At 39.4% G+C, this 23969-nt stretch overlaps 1 protein-coding gene across 1 annotated transcript in view; it reads right to left on the bottom strand.

Moving 5' to 3' along the window:
* Window positions 1-996: 996 nt before the first annotated feature.
* The window catches only part of LOC137103913 (potassium/sodium hyperpolarization-activated cyclic nucleotide-gated channel 1), a 64767-nt gene continuing 41794 nt past the window's right edge, over window positions 997-23969 (bottom strand). Inside the window, exons 5-8 of the mRNA XM_067484671.1 lie at window positions 22586-22732; window positions 19388-19628; window positions 11705-11869; window positions 997-4855 (exon numbers count right to left, since the gene is read on the bottom strand). Coding sequence (XP_067340772.1) covers window positions 3747-4855; window positions 11705-11869; window positions 19388-19628; window positions 22586-22732 — 1662 coding nt within the window. The 3' untranslated portion in view covers window positions 997-3746. The remainder of the gene's footprint in view (window positions 4856-11704; window positions 11870-19387; window positions 19629-22585; window positions 22733-23969) is intronic.

Here is a 23969-nt window from a genome sequence, read left to right as displayed (position 1 = left end):
ACTGGGTTTGTAGATAATGAAAATAAATCCCTGATGGCCACAAAAACCAATTGTTCACCTCACCTGTAACTGCTGACAGACAATTTTCCTGAAACCTCTCTGAGCTTCTCCATCCCTGCCTCATCTCTGAAATCATTTCTCCACTTTCTACCTCCATCTAATTGCAAATCCATGCGGTGCCAGCCTCAAAACACACACTGGTGGACAACAGAATGACACACATGCTGTTTTTAAATGACAATATGTCGTTTATTTTCTATATTTTAAAGGTTTATTATTTACAAACAAAATAAACAAAAAAATCAAAAAGATTTTTTGACAAACACTGTTTGTCTGCATATTGTTGTAAGAAAGTTTACATTTATCTTTCTTTCATCTGTATCAAGTAACCAACATATATTTTTTTCTAAGCCTTGGATTACATGAATGAGCTGATCAATGATCATGTGAGTGGGGGTTAAGAGGACTGAACACCTCTGTCCACTACGCATGTCATCAGTAAACATATGAAACCTGTAGTCATCAAAACCAAATCAGACATTTGGTTTGTCCTCTCTGGGCATTTTTCTCAGTTCTTTTTGCATCTGTAATTTTTCTCAAACCAACAAAAGAACAAACAAAAGAAATATACAAATACATGTGCTGGTTTGTTGAGTCTATACTGCTATTATGTAAGCTTCTTAGTTTGTGTTGTACATCACCATTAATGCCCACTCCAGTACATTAGTTGTGATTGGTATAGTGAGAAAAGCACATAGTTGGGAAGCTCTCCCTCCAAGGCAAATATCAAAATCAGCACAAACTAACAGTGCTGCTATCCATCTCGACCGTGTACTAGTTCCTATACACTATGGCATATTCACAATTAAGCGCTCTCTGTTGTATATAGAACATCTCCCCCCTCGTTTAGAACTTCATACGGGACCAGGGCAGCACAACTTCTCAGGGATATTGCTCACTTTCTAGCTCATTCTAAATTAGCTGGGGAAAAAAAACTCTATCTTGTTTTTCTTTATTAGCAAATCAGAAAGTGCAATTTAAAACAAAGACAATGACTGTTTTGCTTTGGCCAGTTTCCTTCCACGCATCAATATTCAACCCAAACATCAGTGGCTAGCTCTAAAGAAAGGTATAGGGTGCTCCAAATTTGTACAATGTCTGACTGAGCGTGATATTACTGCAAGTCTAAAGATTACACTTCTTTTTTTTTTTAATTTTTTTTTAAACTGTACACAACCTCATTAAATACTCTATATAGCTTGTTAGAAAAAACCTGCCTCTAGAAGTTCACATTGTAAGTAAAGATACCAATTGAATAAACTGAGACATTTGGCCATCATCTTTACCTACTCCTTTCCTGTCTACAAACACTGAGACATAGAACACATAGAGTATAGTAAGAATGAATGTGCACTTGTGTGCAGAAAAGCCCCACACCCTCCCCTCTCCCCTCCCAAACGCACCAAGCTCACACTCATAACAAAGGAAGGAACATGGCTATAGTTTAGGCACAAATACTTAAGAATTTCCTTGTGAAAAGTCAATGTTTCTGTTCACACACATATAACATCTAGGCAGACAGACAATGAACAAAACATAATCTAACATTACATTTAACGTCAACATTTTTGAGATAGTATCTTTTTAAGTATTTGTGACAGTGCATGCGTTCATGACATTGGTGGGTTGACCGTATTGGTACACTATGGACACAGTCTGTAGCAAAGACTTGTAATCTTTTAGAATCTCTAAGGGCTTAGTCACTTTGAACTGATGGGATTTGTTTTGTGCCATGCAAACAAAAAGTCTGGGCAGAATTCAGCATGACTTGGTCTCACTTGGTTAAGAAGAAGAGAGGCCTGCAGTACAATGTACAGCCCCCTCTATGTGCAGTTTGTTAGCCATCTGTAAGTTTAAAATATCTGAACTCGCTCGAATATTTCTGAGAATGAATTCTCCTGCTTGACCTTACTTCCCTGCCTCAGCATCACTCCGGGTCAGTTTAGAGTGCCTAAGCCCACGTATTGGATTTACATGAGACTGAAACCTTAATGCAAACCAGCATTTTCTTTCCCCCCACTTTACTTGTAGCAGCATAAAAATGGCTCTTGGTGAAAACACTCGAACGACCAGATACGTGGTGTCTTTGATGTAGAAAGTATGTGCTGAACATGTCGTTTCAGGCTCAATAACTACAGTAATTGTGATATGACAGCGTACAGTACAGTTTCACTCAAGAAGCAACTGAGCGAGCCTAATATCGAATTTGTGGTTTTAAAAAAAAGGTGTAATGAATCAATAATGAGAATGCCATTTGTGACTCTAATGATACAGTAATTGTGTAAAACAAAAAAACAAAAAACAAAAACAAAACAGATTAGATCAGTTTGACCTTCTTATACAAACCTAGAATCATAAAATGATCCCCTGCAGTTGTGGAAACCGCGGCAACAGAAAAGACACATTTAACTTCAATAGGACGCCTGAAGTCATTACGTATTGTAGATGAATGTTGTACAGTATGTTTTTACTTGATGCGAAATTAAAAACTAAACTAGACTAGGAACAGCATACACAGAGAGAGGGATTCTTAAATGTTCTCCAATCAGGCATCAGCATCAGCTAGTGCTAGCTATTGCATTAAGGTTTGTTGATCTCTTATGAAACATATGTATTTTGTCACTTAACCTTTGTCGCATATTGATGATATCCTGGTTCCTGATTGAAGTAAGACATTAATATGATAGAGAATGCACCACACAGAACCTGTAAATACTAGATCTACAAAACTATTTACAGCACACGTATACGTAATCTTTATGTCACAGTCTATTGCATAATGGTGATAATCTTTAGTTTATAAATATTATAAATATACACAGAATTTTTAAGCATCATTTTGTAACATCTCAGCCATCTGAAATTAGAAATAGAAAACAATGTCATCCATCCATGTCTTTCTCCACACTCAAAAATAAACACAGAAAGCAGCATTTCTATTATCTATTCCCTTTGGACCCATAACACTGTCATGGTTTGTATTTGAGCCGCTGTGGGGATACAGTGGCTCAGCAGACGGTATTTGTGTTGCTGAGAGCAACATAACACTTAAGTTACAGTATTTGTATTGATTTCTGAAATTAGTTTTTAGGAAATTGCCATGTAATTCATTCTATGAGTGTGTGCTTTTTGAGAATATTTGTCAGAATTGCTTGCATTTATTATTCCACAGTGATGCATAAAGCTGCTTAATAGAAGATCATTTTCTTCTTCTCCAGTGGTAAAAAATAAAGTTGTCATTATCAGAATCATTGTATATAATTGTTTATATCTCTCAAAGGAAGACTCATATTTATACTACAGCTTTGAAGTTACCATTGCCAAATATTGTAGTTGGATTTTACACAAACACACAGTCTCTCTCCCGTGCGCACACACACACACACACACACACACTCACAATCTGATACCCATCCATCCATTCATATATATTTATAATGGCATAAAAGAAAAGACATATCTGTATAATATACATTCTTAAGTTTAGGGGGACAATGTGTCTAAAATATAATACAAGGGCTCGTATGTACAGGATAGCTATGAGGTTATATTAGAAGAAAATTTAAAAGAAACAAAAATGCTGCAGTTCCTCAATTTTTTTTTTTTATCTCTTTTGTTGTATCTCCTTTTTTAAAAATGCATTGAAACATACTTATGTGTAAAAATGAAAAGGGGGAAAAATTGGATCATAAATTTGATGCAAAACGCATTTTGTCTTGCTCAGTTTCTGTACTGCTTAGGACAGAATCTCTCCTAGATCCGGGGGATTCCCTGTGCTGGGTTGAGGTTGAGGATGATGATGCTGCGGCTGCTGCTGCTGCTGCTGCGGCTGCGGCTGAGCGCACTGGGGGCAAAGCTCCTGACGACATCTGGCGGAATAAATTAACCCGCTGGGGCACCGTAGTGCGGATGCCACTCTGCAGATATATTTCCTGAATCGTCGCCGCCGTTGGTGGCACAATGGAGGCCAGAGAGTCTCCTGAGGCTGGGTGCGCTCTGGGCCCCAGGGATGTGTCATGTGGCAGTGATGGTTGGGAGGCCGATAAGTGTCGGACATCTCGACTCAAGCTGCCTGACTGAAGAGCCTGTGTGCTCTTATGCATGTCTCCCCTCTGAGGTGAAGGGACTTGCTGCTGAGGCAAAGGCTGCTGCTGCTGCTGCTGCTGTATTGCAGATGCTGCAGCTGCAGTTGATACACCGGGCTGCTGAGCAAGCTGTTGCTGTGAGGGTAGAGTTGGTTGGGAAATGGGCTGCTGGATAAGTGACAGTTGGGAGGCTGTGGGTGACCCATACTGGAAGCTCCGGCTTGCCAGAGGGGTCTGTACAGGTGGGCTACACATGGCAGCCGTGAAGGAACAGGGCGACATGATTGCTCCTTGCTGCTGTGGGTTGGTTAAAGAGGAATTCAGGTTTCCATACGAAACACTTGGAGCAGGGTAAACCCCCTGTGTTGCTGCAGCAGCAGCGGCGGCGGCGGCAGCAGCAGCTGGCATCATGCGAGCAGCGGAGGCATTGGCAATAGCTGAAGCGCTGTAGGTCATGGGTACAGAGGACTGCTGGAGCTGAGTGGTGCCAAAGGCAGTGGAGAAGGGCGGTTGAGCTGGTGAGTTAATGATCGAGTTTCCTGACATTGGTGTAGAGTTCATCCCGGTGACAGACTGTTTGCGATCCACCATCATTACCATCTCCCTGTCCTGACGGATAATCTGCTTCAATATCTCGTTCTCCTGTGTGTTGAAAACGCCAGCGTTCAGATCCTTCTGGAACTTCTGCAGCAGCAAGGAGTTCTTCTTCCCTGTTGGGGTGCAGTCAGGAGAGGTCAGCACATACAGCCATGGTAAACCTTGGTTGCACTAAACCATAGGAAAATGTCAGGATTCAGGACAGTGTTAAAAAAGATGCAGCTTGTGTATGTAGCTGGAAAATCTGAATATTTTCATTCCTTCTTTCTAACATGGACACAAACCCATCAGACACTCAAAGGAGTTTGATCGCGATGGTATATTTTTACTATTGCACCCGTTTAAACTTTTGTAATCTTACAAGCCGCATCTTTTTTAAATCCACTAAAGTTTATCATAGTGAATATAGTCTGAAAAACACTGAATGGTAATGACTATGGGAAATATAGGTTTTGAGAGGAGTGAAGGACAAAGGAGGAGACATAGATCACTGAAAGTGTTGCATGATAACGTAGACTGTGAAGATTCTAAAGTGAACAATAGGGCTGCACGATTTATCATTTTCAGATCGCAATCTCGATTCAGAGCCACATGTGATTCGTACATGACAATAAGTCTGCCACACTGGTGTTTGCATCAAACTGCTATTAATATTTTACCCAGAATCGTGCTGCCCTGGTGAACAATGAAAGACACAGGAATACTAATGAGTGGTACCCACACGTCGCTGTACGCTAACATATACTGTAGCATATGGTACATATAGTATAACTGGTAAATGTATACACATCAAAATAACCTAAACCTTTTACTTATCTTACCACAGAGTGCTTAATGTATTATTGTTGTCACAATGTCCATGTAAATTAGCATTTTATTAATGCTTTAGTGTTGAAAATAATTAATAGTAATACAGTAAGCTAACTGGCTTTATGAAATGCCTTTGTCTTGTCCTGTGAAGGGCACTTTGAGCCCACAGGCCTGGAAATCTTTCCCAGCCTGTCACAAGTTATAGACCGAGATAATAAAGACCTGACAAATGGCTTCATTAAACACTAAATACTTTTGTAGAGTTGAGAGCTTGGGAGCAGATCTGTGGTAAAATGTTAAATGGTACTAAAGGCAGGAAGAACATCTTAAAACTGTGTTGTTTGCAATAATGATAATAAAATGACTTTGTTCAAATTTATTTAGAGGATGTGTTTCCTGTAATTACCCTTGACCTTACGTGTCCAAAGCCTGTGAGCGACTTTCAGTGTCCTCGAGGCTTTAGCCACAAATCAATCATAATGCTCTGTCCTTGAGGGCAGAAGATCTCTCCCCTGAGATTACCGTTCGCAGCATTTACTGCATGACTTTCTCCTCAAGGCTGAAAACAAATCATGTATTCTGCTATAAGACAAGACTTTTACAGCCGAAAATGGACACATGTTTTGTTCCCAAGCCAATTCCTCAAAATTAAAATCTCCATTTTACATTATTCATTTACGCTGCAACAGTCACTACAGGGTTGGCTAGTGAAGAGCTAAAACTGCAGTTACACCACATACTCACAGTAAAACTACTGTTAACTTACAAGGCTACTGTCATTGCATTTTTAAAGCTGTCAGGGTTAAACACTGTAGGTTGAAAGAACAACACATTTATTATTTTTCCAAGCATAACAAAGGACCTAAATACTCTGATGCCAACTTCCGGAAGCAATAGGGAGTGGGATGCAAAATGTCATTAATTGTAGTACACTGCAGTGTGTGTGTGTGTATATACTGTAGTACATATGTAAAGACTACAAAGAGGAAATGAGTATGTGGACTTGCTGTCATACCCATGTCTCTACTTTCAAGCTTTCTACAATGAATTATACTGTGCTGGCTGTCTAATCCATCTTATGTTATTTTAAGAAGATTTTTATTCCTGTTGTGATGAAATATTAGCCTCATAGGTCGACCATAGCAGCCACAATTCTGAAAACCTCACCTGAATCTTTTGCGAACTGGATTCTACTTCCATTCTGACCTGCTCCCAAATCAGTAAAATTTCTGGGTCTGCAGCCAAACAAATCCCTGGTCATACCTTTATTCTCCTTACGTGCACTTACTACTACTCAAAAAGTAGAACTAATATTGTTGTCACTGTTGATTTTACCGAGGCTCACAAGCACATCTGTAGCACATCCTCCTGTGTAGGGTCAAATAAGTGAGAACAGGCTTCATGAATTTCACTTATTTTACTTCAAGTGTAAAAATATGTGGTGAAATTCTTGGTTTAGTTTAAGTTTATATGGTTGTTGTGAATTCTGATTAGTTTAGTTTATCTTACTGGAATAGAATAAAATTTTTACATGAAGTCCTCTTACAATTTAGTTTTGTAGTTTTGTCCTTTTGACTTATCCCGTGAGTTCAGGGTCACCACAGCGGATCATTCTCCGCATTTTGATTTTGACACAGTTTTTACGGAGGATGCCCTTCCTGACGCAACCCTTCCCAATTTCTACCGGGCTTGGACAGCTGGGGGTGGGAACAGGCATTTAGGGGTTCAGTGTCTTGCCCAGAGACACTTCAACATATAGCTGGGACCGGGGATCGAACCACTGACCCTGTGGTCTGTGGACAATTGCTTTACCAACTGAGCTACAGTTTACACAACTAAAAAAAATATCTCATCATCTTCCAAACAATACACTAACTTAAGTTTCATAAACATGTGAATGTCTGAGTTGCAGTTGAAGAGCAGCCCAGTTTACCTGCTAAAACCCTGCAAACCCATTGTCTTTAAAAGGTAGGTATTGGTTACTTGAGTGTTCCAAACTTCTGTCATACACTTTAGTCACATCATCTTCAGTCATAGTTTGTTAACCATGCCCCTCCCCCCAAAACGTGCACTACTATTGTAACAACACTACACTATACCACAATATTATGCTATTATATACTATACTACTAAGGTAGATAGACCCCCACCCTCCCAGCTGTGCCATCTAAGAATGGTTCCTTTGTCAATTAACTGTATTCCTCTGACCTAAAATGAACTTACCCCAAACTTTTTACCGTGCGGGTTTCAACAGACAGGAGTAATAATGGAGTGACACTCAAACAGACACAGTGTAAGCCAAGTTTTGCCAAGTAAGTATTTTTGTCAAAATATCATTGGTCATTTGCACATAAAACATGTGCAAAATCCTGCTTATGTGATCTATAAAGATTAGAGGGAAGTCTGAATTGCAGAAATGATAATAAACTCATAAATATATAATCCAAATGAAAGGAAACAAAATGCACACACCTCTTTTTTAAATGCATTATAAATTATAAAAAATAATAAAATGGGCTAATCCTTAATGTGTCATTGCAAAATAACCGAGATTAGTTGAATAAACACAATTCCTCCATCAAAATGGCTTGCAGATGTGTTAATGTGTTGTGTGTTTAACCCATATCTTAAAACCTTTTTAAAGCATCCTGAGCCATTAAACAAGCCTGACAAATGAAAACAATCAAAACACAAACACTGTAATGTTAAACATATAAATAATGAAAAAATAAAATGCCTCAATTTGCATTAACAGGGAAATTACACATTTCATTCATTTTCAATTGATGGTCTTTCTTCTATGAATCACTGCAGGAGATGTTTCCTTCAGTTTCTTCATGTTGAGTTTTTTTTAATTACAGCATTACATTAAAAGTTATTATAGGTGTGTGTGTGAGAGAAAGAGAGAGAAAATGATTCTTAATTGTTAAAATGCACTTTTACGCCCCCATATGGTGTAGCTCTGTCTGAGAACAGTTTAAGCCATAAAAAAAAAAATAAAAAGTGTAAATCTTCCCAAATTCTTTACAGAAAAGACAGATCATGTTTTAAGTCAGACAATCAGAAACAAACTGTTTTCTCTATTGGTGAAAACATGAAAAATAATGAAATGGGATTTCTGCATGTAACAAACTACACGTGGCGTTGCATTAGTAAGATTTTTACTAATGCGCAAACATGATTTCACCTGTGAATACACTTTGAATAAAAGGATTCAAAGATTAAACAAAAATGTCACACCAATAGAGCCTAATGTGTTCTCAATCAAGATGATGATTATTTTATAAAATCGATTACAAAATGAACATGACATGTAAATCTGAATGAGATCTCTGTTTTCTTTGATTGTCTTAGTTATTCACATTTTGCATGTGAGTTATGTGTCTGCAGGAATTAAACAGTTGGTGTAACCTTTCAGGTCATCAACAGGTCTTGGAGGATGGATTTAAGAGCGAATGCATTTAACTAGCCTCTATAGGTTAATTAGTCCCTGTTCGAACATTGGAATTGGAATAAAGTGTTTACCTGATGCCTACTCGTCGGCCAGGACACTCTTGAAAACGAGATGTGCTCGTCTCAAGACGGACTCCTGGTCAAATAATTTTTAGATAGATAAAAGATAACGTCAAATGTGCAATATGTTATTGGTTTCAAAGCATGGTTACTTTTTTCTTTCGTTTTTAGAGCAAGACAAGCATGTAACCAAATGCAGTTCATATATAGAAACGATACAACCAGCACGGATCATGACAAAGTATCTTCCCTTGTATGAGACAAAACCCCCTTCATTGTTGGTCTGAAAGGATGGATTTCATCACTCTGAGAGGTGCCAGAGTGGGTAGGGTTCATTTTCTAACGTGTAACTATGGGGAAAAACTAACTCAACTTATAGCTCTCATAAAAAGGGCAAATGTAAATTAGGATTGTTCAAGGTCAAAGGACATGCAGTGCTCTGAAGGGCACAGTAAAGCAAATTCATAAACTTCACTACAGGGCAAATATAGATTGTGTGTTTTGTATTTGCTTGTCCAAAAATGCAACCTTGTCTCCTGTGAATTACATTCAAATGCAACAATTTTTACAGTGATTTGCATTCCATTAAAACAGTTAAACTGTCAATGAGTGATGTGAAGCTTCACCACAAGGTTTTATGGCTTTACTTGCCAAGCCATACCATAACCATGCTTCAGCTGACAGGAGCAAACATTGTGCAGCCGACGAACACAAGGAGTGAACCTGTGCAGACATGGTCAGTATGAATTTACTGTAGGTGCGGACATTTTGGACACAATGTCATGTTTTCTCTGCTATTTTAACATGATTCAGGCACCATGATGTTTCCCCTTGAAGAAAATAGTTGTATGTGAATTTAATTTGAAGGAGAAAAGGTTGTCTCAATAGCTACAGTATCGGTTGTTGGATTCTGATTGGCTTGGAGTGGTCCTTGATCCAAATCTGATGTTTATTGCTTGTGGCTGACTATTCTAACACTACAGCATTGAAATGATGAGTCAACACTTGGGTTGCACAGCAAATCAGTACTGACTTGCCCATGTCAGGCAAAATAATACACAAATACAAAGTCATGACAAAGAAAAACAAGAATAACAGAAAAGTAGATACAGACTGCAAGCTTAACCATATATATGAGACAACATTCGCACACTTTAACTATATGTTTTTTTCTTGAAGTGATATGATTGTCTTATTTAAAATAATGGAACTTGGGTGGAAACAGAATCGATGTCGTGAGGAGGTGTTTCTAATTTGTGATGAGGAGCTGCTTGGCATTTCAATAACGAGGCTATACAACCTCTCTTGTTGGTACATAATCTCATGAAGCTTTAGGTTGATTGCTAAGGACATTGATCATCAGCCTCCCGATGAGAACACAGGATCCCCTTAAAACAAAAAGTCTCCAAAGTCTAACTTTTATTGCATTTTGTTTGTTACGAGTTAATTCTGAATGATCTGTTTAGTAAGTGCCAAAAGTAATGCTAGTAATGTTATGTAAGCACTAGTCAAAGTCGAGGCATAGCAACATTAAGGTGTTAATATAAGAGAGACCTATGTAATCACTGACAACAACAACAAGAAAATTAATCCTCCTATAGCAAGTAAATGTGTACATTTACCCACGATCAAAACATGATTACAGCCTTCATTATACAAGTCTTCTCACTATTGGCTTTTGCTTAAATGTTACACTGATATGTCAGTTGAAATGTACAGTAGCCTGCCTATAAAGTTATTATTTATATAAAAAAAAAAAGGTCTCAAATTATTATAATGATAAATTATCATTTTAGGAAGATAATTACTTATAAAAAAAGACAGTTGGCATGTTCTCCATTATTGCATATTATAATGTGATTCCCACTTGTTTTGTAGTATGTGTTCAGCAGAATGAATAAATCTGTAAAAAAGGACTGAGAGTGTGCAACATTCGGGTCAATGCAACCAAGTATTGCCCTGTTTGTTTGTTTTTATATACATGTGCCCCTTTTAAAAATGTAACAAATCTGTCTGACCATCATCACCTATTCTATTTTTACTAGAATCTGCAATGGCCAAGTTCTCATATTAAATAAGGAAGCATTGTTGCTGATGAGGGAATAGCTGAATTAAACTATACAGGTCCTGCTTTTTACCTGGTGTCTGGGCCCTGCTTTGCTTGTTTTTACAGGGTATGTGTCTGGCTGATTTTGACAACTCTAACATGGGGTGGGGTGCTGCTCATAACCAGGAGTTCAGATGAGTGGAAAGAGGGGCCAGACACACATGCATGTGAGGTTAGTTTCCATCCACTTGCTGGCATCCAGTGGGGGGGGTCAACACCAAACCAACGAGGGGGCGACCTGACTCCCTCCCGGACAGCGACATGCACTGCCTTCCAGTTAATCCAATCACAAACGGTTATTTTGGTTCATTAGAAGGATTAATGCTGATTATAATTGTTGTCGTTTAAGAAAAAAGGGACGGAATCAGAGGAAAAAAAACACACAAAGCATACAGGTCATGCAGCACAAGATGGCAGACACAATGCTTTTATGAAGAAAGAAGGCAAACGTGTACTGATAAAGACGAGACAAGGCACGATGACAGGCAAAAGAGTCGATCACACAGGACAGTTAGGTGTCTGCAGATCTTACCGATGCGGTCCAATCGGTCAATGGCAACCGTTTCAAAAGCGCGTCGCATCATGGGGTACTCTTCTAGCACCTCGTTGAAATGGTCAACAGACAGGGAGAAGAGACGACAGTAGGTGTCTGCACGTACGCTGGCTGTTCGTCTGCCTTTGGTGAGCAGACAGATCTCTGTAAGAAACAAAGAGTGACAACATTAACAATTTTGACCTATAGTGATGCAGTAAAATGAAGAGTGCAGAGGGACATGAAGGGAATCATTTAACTGATTAAAAGATACAAACATGGACGGACCTTGAGTGAAAAAGATACAGAAACTACTTTGAAATGTAATAAAATAAGATGCTCAGCAGCAATTGAATCACTTTTATTATACTATAAGATATTTCTGGAGAGAACTACAGTATTAGTTCAGTAATGAGTAAAGTTTGTAAAGATGCCCTGTCAGGCATCGGTGCATCGGTGCACTGCATTAGATCTCAAATGTAATGTAGAACTAAAAGGGGATGCGGTTACATAGCATTCCTGTTCAGTCAGTGTCGTTCCTGACATGAAGAGATGTGAAGAGAAGCCGCTGCGTCACTGCTTTGTGTTGAAAACAAAAAGAATGTATCAAACTAAGACTGCAACCCCCCACCCCAACATCTTTGTATTAATGTACAGGACCGTAGAGGAGTATTATTATTATTATTATTATTATTATTATTATTATTATTATTATTATTATTAATAATAATAATAATAATAATAATAATAATAATAATAATAATAATAATAATAATAATAATAATAATAATAATAATAATAATAATAATAATATCAGGACAAGATAGTATTTGTATTTTCTTAGTAATCAATAAAATACCAATATACCAGTACCCATCTGATTCTAACTTTGAACTTCTGAAAGTGACCCTGGACCCTGTTTTTGCAATCCAAAAAGGTCAGGAACAGGGTCTAATACCTGTTTTGAACATTTTAATGTAATTACTGTACATACCTTACTTGAGTACATTATTTACTTTTTTACTGAAGTACTTTGCAGAAGCACTTACTTCATAGCATTAACTGCAGACAATGTGTGTGGTGTACTGATAACCTCATCATCAGGAGACCAGTTGGGGATTCTAATAAATCTGCTACTCTAGATAATAAATCTCCTGTCATATCTTAGTGGAAATGTTCTTTTCCTTCTGCTCCCTTTAAATACTTGCACTATTATGCACTTGAGGAGTAGACATTGACTCTACATGCAAATCCTGATTCAACCCAGGTTAAGAGCTTATGAAATGTGCTAGAAAATGTTCACTTGGTGGGGTTCTTATTATTTTATGACTCATTCAAGGCTTAAAATCTTTTGAACAGCAAGTAGAAACTTAAATCCTGTTGAGAGAGCAATGCTTTTGATTCAGTAATGAGTACAATTGTAGTCCAAAGTTCCAAGTTAGTCTAAAGTTTTAATGATATAAAGAGATGCTGATGTCACTAGCAACAGTGTAAAGCCAACATTTTATGTGGACAATTTCCTGGCATTGTCCTGTCGCAGCTCCAGAAGCTGAATATAGAATATTAGCTGCTTGTAAATCGCACAAAATCAGAGCTGCGTGTACTCCCCCCCATCATCTAGCTAGCAGTAAATGCATGATTAAACTGGCCTGACATTCTCTGTCTAATCTCTTTTGTGTTTTCGTGAATCAGTGGCATGAGGAAGAAAGTAAACGATCTTCAGTTTGCCCACGCCCTATTCGTTCATCCTGGCCTCAGCTGTGCATTAACCATATAAAGCTCAGTCGCTCAACTTTTTTTTTTTTTTTTTTATGTTTTCGGTCTGTCCTTTTCAGCCACCGACACAGCTCAGCATTCACCCACATTTCCGCTTCTGTCCAGTCTACAGCACAACTTCCATCTTCATTAAGTCGTTAAATGTTAACTTGTCGTGGTGTGATCTTTCTTGCCGCTGCCATGAGCTGTCATGAAAATGGAGCACAGAGTCTAAGAAGTGAGAGCAACACTCTCGGGCTGTGGGTGTGAAAAGGTGTTTATGCTGTTGTAATGTAAAAGCTCCCTTTAAGTGGTACGTCTGTTATCAATGGTAACATTGTCTTGTTAAGGGGGGAAACAAAGGCAGATGTAATGACCTTACAGGCCCGACCACTCTCTGTCTAACAACATGTTTCCATGACATGATGTGTGGCTACATCAAGAGGTAAATGTGGGGCTTGACGATGAGCTGCCAATGGGTCAGGTCAAGGAAAATTAAAAAGCTGGCTGAGTGGGTGAGCTGAAAACAGTGCATTTTCCCCAAATTACTGCCTGTCCTAGCAAGACATTTTGATTGATGCCATGTACAGTCAAAATTAAATTCTTCTCCTTCAAGTACCAGAGGCCTCTGTCATTTCAATCTATATTGGAAAAATTGCCCTGATGCAGATGCAATGAAATTAGATTAGAACATAGTCACAGAGTAATATACAAAATTGGATTTGCTGTTTCCAAAATCTATTGCAAGGTATGATTACAACTGTCAACTAGAGTCAGTGTTACCTGGAAGCCCTGCAGTGGCTGCTCGGATGTAGCACAATGAACAAAACAACTTTCAACATTTTGCAAACCAATAAGCTTTCTAGACACAAGTTACAGGAAAAGTCTTAGACCATTCTTATGTCAGTATACTAAATGTAAAGCTAAACCAGGAAACAGTGAGTTTAGGGCAAGATAAAGAATGAAAACACAGAAAGCTATCACACAGTTTGCTCATTATCACATTTTGTATTGTTTATCTCATATCTTGTTTCATTCATTTGCTCGGCAAACATAACTGAAAAACGGTGGAATTTTTACTGGTTGCCGGGCAACCACACAGTGATGACACAGTTGGGGACATAAACGTTTGGCTACATAGCAACATATTGGCCATTGATCTGGGACGGCTACACTAACTTGCCACGGAGCCAACAGGGAATCAGACCTGTGGTGATTTATATCCACAATGAATCATCAGCAAATGCTAAAACTGCTCTGCACTAGTGGAGTGTAGGATCACAATGGACCCGCCATACTATCTTGCAGAAATTAGAGCATGTGGGACTATACACTATATGGTTGGAACATATTGGCAATTTTCTCCCCTCTATGCAGCCAGCTCCGTTAACATGAAGGATGTGCTCCAGCCTCCTCATTCTTTTGCCATCTAGGTGGAGGTCCTGAGTTATCAAGACATCCCCTTTACTTCAGCTGTAAAGCCCACTTATCAGCTTGAGCACCATACGCTGCAAGAGGAACGATACTTTTCTTCAACAAAATCTTGAACTTAAAGGAGACAGCGGCCCTTTTGTGGACTTCCACTACAGCTGTACAGTATGTCGTATGTAAAGTGAAAAACTGCTCACGCCCTTTCTAATAAGCTAAGTGAATGTGGGCTTTTCACTGACGGTGAGCATTTTAAATACATGTTTACGTAAATCTTTGGGCCTTTGGTACATGTATTACTCCAGAACACAACAAGCTCAATTTTTGCCTTGAAACTACGATTCCCAGGCTTCAGAGCATTCTAACAAGGTGCAGTTTATCAGCATCTCGATTAACTGAGAATGGATCACAAATGGCGAAACTGTACCGGGTTATGAGGAGTGCCAGCTTTCTTTTCAAACTGTGGTCTCACCTTGCTGGTTTGTGAATTTAGACATCATGCATCCAGCCACTGCAAAAGGAGCTTCAGGGGATCGGAACCTTTTAAATGTTTAAAGTGTATCTACGCAGTCCTAAAACAAGATGGTTTACAATGTCTGGGTTTGTTAGTGGAGGTGGTGCATCAGGGTCAGTAATCTGTTCCTGGGCTGCCAAGTTCTATGGATCTACCTGATTTATTGTAGTTAATTTGTCCAAATAGCGCTGCTTGGCAAGTCGATTTAATTTATCCCTGTATGGTCCTGCTTCTTCCACTCTCTCTCCTCTTCTCTATCACTCCCATCTTAAAAACTCCGCCAAACTTAAAAAAGGTTTTAAAAACCTTTTAGTGCAACAAAAGCAGGCACAGTAACAATTATCACAAGATGACACCCATGTACTAGCACACTGTGAACACACTTCACATTTAGATTTTGTATTCAAACCCACTGGCCAGCAGGAGCCTTTGTATCGAATGGTCTTCCCATGTCTTCTGTGACAGGTTATGTGTTTTCTCTGGGTAGTCTGTTTTTTCTTCCAAAGTCCAAACACATGCAGGATAGGTAAACTGAATATAAGTGTGAATGGCAGTCTGTCTTTATGTGCCAGCCTTGTGACAGATGGGCAAGCTGTCAGGGTACACAATGGTGCACCCCTCTGCTGGGATAGGCATGTATGAAGGGGTAGATTGGATTTTTAATTCTCAGGAACATTAGTAAGGTGGCTTTGCCTTGTCTCTGGTGCCAGACATCCACACCACCTCATAACTGAAACAGTGGGGGTGCAAGCTTTTTCTCATGTTTGCCTTCTTCTGTTGGAACAACACTTTCACCCTGTGCTAATTCATTTTGTCAGACTACTCTGACCTCCAGTTGTGAGCGATTGTTTGAGAACATGAAAGCTCCATGCCGACATTGAGCTGACAGCAAGCAGGGAGGTGTGTATTTTTAGGCCGTGCTTATGTCTGTCGTTTTAACGCCGTATACAAACTTCTGCCTTTTTACGCTTCCTTTTGGGTTTTAACACTTTTTTTTCTTCGTTGGCAGCTTTAGCTTGCATCAGCTCCCCCAAAAAGCATTACTCTGCTCTAACTGTATGTTTTAGTCAGATTATTAGGTACATAAAAGAAGTAACAAAGGCAAATGGAAATATTAAAAAAAAATAAGTGAAACTAATAATCAAAGAAAGCCCATATCACAAATACACAAACAGATTGATATACAATTGCACTTCAGACAAGTAACCCAACAATAATTTGCAGAAGTGCCATCTAAAACCTGAGTTAAGGCCAGTAGCAATGTCAATACTTAAGACTAAACCAGTTCACCATGATGGTGTGCAGACTGATTTTTATATCATTAATGGTTTCACACGGAGCGGGAAATAAACAATATATCTGAGAAACTATAAATTCCAAATATTATGAAGAAACTGTGGGTTATTTGGTAGCATTTGTGTACTGCAGCAATAGGTTATCTTTTAACAACAATATTTTTACGAGACGTGTTCTTACAGTCGGACAAAACCTATTCAGCTCTTAGAAACACATCAATGCTGTGACCTGGAGGACTTTTGTGTTTCACAAGTGTGTTTGTGTGCACTGTAAGGTTAGACCCTGTGAACGCTTCAGATGATGTGGGTTGACACGTGTCGGTTGCCGTGTCACAAAGGATAATTTGTCGTCACTTCATGTGTCATGTCCTCACACGGTAACTGGCTCCCCTCCATTAGGAAGGCATTCAAGCTCTATAGTGACTTCAGAATGACTTTACTACAGAGCTGCAGTGCCATGTTATTCCATTCACAGAGGTTCTGGAGTGATTACTATGGCACCTTTTCAACATGCGGATGTGGCATTGACCACGGTTTGAGGTGCTTCATGACCTACTGTCCGTATAAATGTCCTGCGCACTACTATCCTAATAGTTGCCTCGGCTTTGGCTCAATTTTTGTTACTCGCTCTCCCTTCCTCTTGATTTCTCACTCTGGCTGCAGTTTGGCCTGATTGTGAAGAGAATGTGAATAACTGGAGAAAATGGGGAAGAGCGAGGTGCCCAGCATAGCCAGCTGCTCCCAACTCAGGGCTCATCTACAAATGCCATACAAATGGATAAAAATACCAGCTGGGCAGAAGGCAACAGCAGGTGGCCAGGCACCAACACAGCACAGCAAAATGAGCAAGGCACCCTTTATCATATGGTGCAAAACATATCTTTTAATTCCAAGATTAGATCATTCATTAAATGTTGACATCAACTGTTCTGATGCATGTTTTTTCGTGCCACTTTTTACTTACATAATTGGAGCTTCTGGCATGCTCTGCCACTGTAAATTCTCCTTTTAACTTACTAACAATACTAACACAATTCATGTACTGCTTTTATATTCAGCCAAAACAATATGGGCTGAGCTTTTCTTTTGGAATTTTTGCAGAAAGAGAGAACACTAGTCGGCAAAAACCAAACAGTTACAGTATTATTTTCCAAAGCAGCATAACCTTCCAAATGCTTTAGACAAAAATCCCTGAAAAGTACTAAATGTCTACTGTATCTGCCTCAACACATTTCCTGACTTTATAAATTAGCTCTCTAGAGGTGAGTCTTCAGTGTGTTGAGACTCTTGTTATTGAGCGGTATATTATCTCCTGCAGGAAGCTAGCACACTTTGTTGGCAGCTATTTGATAACAACTTAATTGTTTTAGGGAAAACAATGAATAAATCAAGAAAATAATTGGCACCTTAACTGATAAAACTCTACTTCATTTCTTGGAATTATTGCATGCTATGGCCCCCAGACGTATTCATTGGCATTGAAGGCATGGTCATTACAAAGAACTGTGTGCTCATTTTAAATTATGTTAAAATGCATCTTTGCCCACCACTGACACTTTACTACCATATATTTGTCTATTTTGTAAACAATATCAAATTTACATGCTGCTGATTTCTCTTCTTTTTGTTTGAAACCTTTGCATAAACATCTGTCCTGTCATTATTTTTTTTAGCCGGATGCTTGTGTGTATTAAGCCACCAAGTTGTTCTGTGCCGCTGTGATTGTTCATACAGACTTAGAAATTAGTTTGAATACACACACCCAATCTGTCATATACAGATGTGTGGTCATGTTCCTCTGCTGTATATGACGTGTGCTGAATTGAGATTCCCCCAATGGCAATCCAAAGCAAGCAGATTTGCAAACAGTGCCATGATGGGAGGGGATATGACAGCAATACTGTGGTTTGAGCAAGCAGGGAAAAAAAAAGACGACTCCTTTCTCTTTTGATTCGCTCTTCCATTAGTTTCACTTGGGAAACGTGAACTGCATGCAGCAGACACACCAAAGTGAAGGTATTCTTAGACTCCTTTCATAGTGGGGATGAACTCTTGAGATAAAATATGCAAGAACCGCTAAAATAGGAAACTTTGCTGCACTTTCATACAGACAAGAGAATGCCTGCCTGCAGATTTTGTCACAATAAACAACGTGCAATAAAATTACATTTGACATTTAAACATTAATGATATCGACTTTGTTCTGGGGGAGCAGTCTGTGCCAAGAGAAAGACAGAGAAAGTGCAGCAGAGAACAAAACCAGGGAATGTGTTCCCATTACGAGCAGAATGTACATGTACAATAGCTTGTTAGTGTCACTGTTGAGCATATTCAGCAGGACCATATGGAGTGCCAGTGGTCATGCATGTGCATGTGTGAGGGTGGGGGAGCAACCTCTGTGTGCCCTGAGGGATGCCTGATCCATGCCTTGGCTACTCCTACTACCAGATGAGCAGTTATATAACTGCGGAAGCTGACTAAAATCTAACACTGGTTAATGAGAATCACCATCTACGATAATTGTAGTTCAAACAGCATCAAGAATAAGACCTCAGGCTTGACTCCTAACTTATTTTATAACTCTGTGAACATACTGCAGGAATGCATGTGTGACTGTGAGTAAAGGACCATATTTGTGTTTGCAAATAAAACTTCATTTGGATGTTATTTCAGTTACGGTTTTGTCCTTACCTCCAAAGTAGGATCCATCGGTCAGCTTCATCTCCTTATTGAACTTGGTGATCACACTTGCAACACCATGTTGAATGAAGTACATCTTCTTTCCGACTGTGCCCTCTCGGATAATGTAGTCATTTGGTTGAAAGACCTCAAACTTCAACTTGCTCAGCATCCCCGTCACAAAGTTGGGGTCTGCGTTCGCAAATAGCGGCATGGTGGCCACGAGCTTCCGGCAGTTAAAATTGACAATTTCCTGGTGAAGAGGAGAGAAAAAAAAACAACAGATGGATGAGGTTGTGTCTTAAATATTTCAAAAAGTGCCACCTTCAGCTAAGAATTAAGCACAGTGAGACACAGAACACCACCGCAAATCCTGTGTCTCTGCCGCTTTTCTCTGCAAGCATAAATGAATTGGATGCATATTGCTTCTTTATCCCTAATACTTCTAAAGCACATCCCATCACTCCTGAGAAGAAACTTTTTGGCACATAAGTCAGATCCTGATGAGTTTGCCCTATGGTGTCGGCTGCAGGCCATCTCTCTGGTCTCATCCTGTCCCCTCACACTCAGCAGGAGATTAGGAGCTTGTTGTCTGTTTACCCACACATCTCTCTTGCTGTGCAGATGGAAAGCCGGGGCACTTGGCATCTGTGGCAATATGTTGTTGACCCCCCATGAGGGATCACTCTCCTCCAGTGACAACAGGACATTAACAGAAAGATAACCAATCTCTGGTATGCTCACTAGCTAGATGAGACCGACGCAAAGTGATGTTAGCTCAGCCTCAGATGCTGGTGTCAGCTAATGCCACAGGGCTCTAACCTCAATCATGCACCAGAACTAATGAATTAGATGGTAAGCAGTTTTCATGCCCAGCCAAGAGTTCTCTAGGGGAATCAATCTTCTGGCTATGCCTATTTAAAGATTTGTCATATGGCGGAGAATAAGTGGCAGAAAAACAGAGGACAAGAACACAAGTAGAGGAAAAGAGAAAATAACAAAACAGACTGACTAATGTCCTATTTGAAGTGTGCCGATTGCGAGTTTTACCTGATTACCTACAGACTTTAAATAATATGTCATAAAATATATCTTTGTTACCAATTCTCATTATTGGTTTTAGTAAATGTAAAATTTAGGACAATCCATCACAGTTTGTATTTTGTCAGATTCTGCTTGTGCATTAACAGGTGAAAAAACTTTTTTCTTTAATTTTCCTTTACATGCTTGCATTTGTTCATGTGTCTTGTTCTCTAAATCACATTTTCCAATAACAGCGGTTATTAATAATCTATATAATATAAAAAGTGCTTTTGGCAGCTAACAATCAGTAGTTAGTGTGTCAGTAGTCAGTGTGCCCTGATAGCATTACCAGGAAGCGTTTTAAAGCTGTTTCTTTGCACAGCAACAAGCTATTCAATGAGATTGAATACTGGCCTGAAACATTGTTAGATTCCCTGAAAGTTGATGAAAGTTGAACACTTTGCTGTAAGCATCATTGTCCTATGACTGTGATTATATGAACCCAGAGATGTTTTAAAAACTGAGACATGGTTGTTATGCAAATCCCACATAGTCATAACTGCTTGAGCTAAAAGTAAGTGTAAATTTTGTGATAAATGACATGCCAGAATCAGCCGACAGATACTTGAATTGATTTCGTGGCCATCTTCCTTCCTAAAGTGAGTCTGAGTGCTCCTGAATAGAGCTGACTCTGATCCCAAATTGACCTATTACTCAGCCCCCCCAAAACTGTGCTGGCTGCCTCATACTAGCACCCAGCAGCAATCGACTCCTTCAGACTCACTTTGGTCTCTACCTGGATCGGGTCTGTCCAGAGAATGAGAAACATACCCCAGTTCTCCCTCCCTTTATCTTTCAAAACCAAATTTACGGTCACTTTAATACTCAAGCCAAGTAGGCCAAGCATCACACAGCAGAGCAACGCGCTGACAACTTTAAATGTACGGTGTGTGCGTGTGTTTGTGTGTGTGTGTGTGTGTGTGTGTGTGTGTGTGTGTGTTTGTGTTTGTGTTTGATTGAACCATATTTTATTTCTGTTTGTAAAGTGCACAGTTGCTCTCAGTGTCATAGGAGAAGGCATAAGCAAATCAAATCGAAGGGGGGGCACTGGCACTATGAAGATTAGTGTTTTTTGTTTTAACAATCTTTAAGAGGAAGAAATTTATGTAGCATAACCTTTGAACTGTCATACACCACAATGGCTAATCTAGTATATTCGTCCTGTTTTGCTCTGCTAAGGCAGTTGTTATTTGTTGGCCCCATGGGCATAACTCTCACTGTGTGACACTGTCTCTATGCAGTTTGTAACTTTGCTTGCTATGCACGGTGAACTAAGCCTGTGGGATTTTCTGTGTTGTAAGTCATACCTTTAAACCCCAGCACCTCCCCGTGAGCGCCTGGGATTGTGCAGGCGCGCCATGCCTCAGCATTCGACTCTGCAAGTTGACTTAATGGGGCTACATGAGCGATGGTCACGATTCCCTTGCATGCTTTGCCTTTTATTCGTCTCCTCTAGCACATCCCTGTGCATAATTACCCATGTAATGAGCGGATATGTGGAGGTCAGCCAAGAACTTAAAAACCAGTTAATGACTCCACAGTAAACTGAAGTATTCCTTCTCATTACCTTAACTTCTGAATAACTTACAGCACACTCACTTCATCCTGCAGTTGCATGGCTGTTTGTACTACGCTGCTGACTTCGACTTGTAATGCAGGTAAACAAAACACTAGTTTTTCAACAGCTCTGAAATTCGTGTTGTTTTTCACAAGTCAGAGTGAGGTGCAACTAATGTTTTCAGAATATTTTCCTACTTTGACGGATGCTCGGTGTGGGTTCACCCAGGATGCTGAGGAGAATCTGTTTTGCAGTTTTTCTCGCTGACCTTCTAAGATAAGATGACAGGAGGTGTTGGTATTTCAGTTTCACATGCTGCGCATTTAAAAGTACCAAATAAAGATTCACTCCCCATCTTTATTTGATACCTTTTAACTCATTCATGTTCTAAAAGTAAAGCTACAGTGTGACAGCCTAGTTATCAGGCCTGTGTGTATTTTTTACCTGTTCTAAAAATAAAACTTTAAAACAGAAACACAAGTGCTCTGAAGATTCATAAGTGAAAACTCTTCTGGGAGAGAGCCAGTGCTTAAAGTCAATTTAGGGTGTTAAGAGAGAAAATGTCTCACCTCTTTGAGTGGGTCATTGAGTTCATTCAGGATGTTGTCCTCATCAAAAATTTTGCCTTGGTAGCGGTGTTCATAGTAGTCATGAATTTTCTGTCTCATATCAGCTGGAAGCTTGTGGAAGGACATGTATTGCTCCACTTGCTTGTACTGGAAAGGCAAAGAGAGCACATGGATATCAGTTCAATTGAGTGTAATGGCATCTACAGTTTATATAAATTAACACATACTCTAATGACTGTTATTAACAACAAGCAGGTTTTTTTCAACAATCAGCAAAGCTGCACAGAAGCACCGTTTTCCCGGTGTATTTGTGTTCTGTATTGAGGACAAGCCGCGCTTTCACATAGTCACAGCGCCATGTCCAGCTTGTGTGCACGGGGGGGTTGGAAGAGGCAGAGCGAGAGAGGCAGGTGGTGAAGGAAAGTACAGGCCCAGGGCTATGTCAGACCAAGGTAGCAGTTGTGATTATCTCACCCATACAAGAAGCCCAGTCCTAATAGGCAACCAAGCTATGATCTAATGTGAACTAGCACGTTATACCTGATGTCCTGCAGAGATTTAAGACTGCACAAAATACCAGATGGTGGGATCACATGACTGCTGGAGTAATATATGTGCGCATCATTTCTCCAGAATATTTAGTTGTAATTTCTTTAATTCTGAGGACAAGGGGAGCTTTGGGTAACAATAGTTTAACTTTATTATTTCCCTATTCCAAGATGATTTTAAAGAGATTCTCTTTCTCTTCCTGTCCTAAAAAGGTCTCCTCCAAGTCCCTTGTCTCTGATTATTGTTTTAATTTCTCAAGCATGATAAAATGCATGTTAAGTACTTCTGCTTCAGTTTATAAATTGTTTTGCTGTGTATACGTAGTCTTGCCTTGCTTACAAGTTGAAAATTTATTAATCATAGAACAATGTATTAATTCATCTCTGGGCATATTAACCCGCAAATATGCAGCAGTAAGGTAATACTGTTTAACCAAACTAAAATCATTGGGTAAATAACCAACTAGTTATTAAGTTATTAACTTATACCGTATATTTCATGGCTTGGAGGGACACAAGTTCCACAGAGATGCTGGGAATGTGGAACACAATGTGTATATAATGACATTCAAATAAATGCATCTATGATCACTACTCAAGGTGCAGTAAACATGGCGGATAAAGAGTGTGTGAGAAGGAAGGAGGCAGCATGAGAAATATTTTGTGTTCTCACTGTCAGAAATCCAGATGGCCTGTGACTCGACAATTTTTTATTATTTTTTTTTACTTACTGCACAGGCATGTTATGGAGGCAGGATTTTTCCATTTGTGCAACACCAGTAACAAAGACATGAGAACTGTCCTGTTTATGGTAATTAATTGAATCTTTGTGGGGG

Source organism: Channa argus, chromosome 18 (genome assembly GCF_033026475.1).
Source record: "Channa argus isolate prfri chromosome 18, Channa argus male v1.0, whole genome shotgun sequence".
NCBI classification, from domain to species: Eukaryota; Metazoa; Chordata; class Actinopteri; order Anabantiformes; family Channidae; genus Channa; species Channa argus.
The sequence above is the reverse complement of the archived record's forward strand: the minus strand, read 5'-3'. Positions and strand labels throughout refer to the sequence as shown.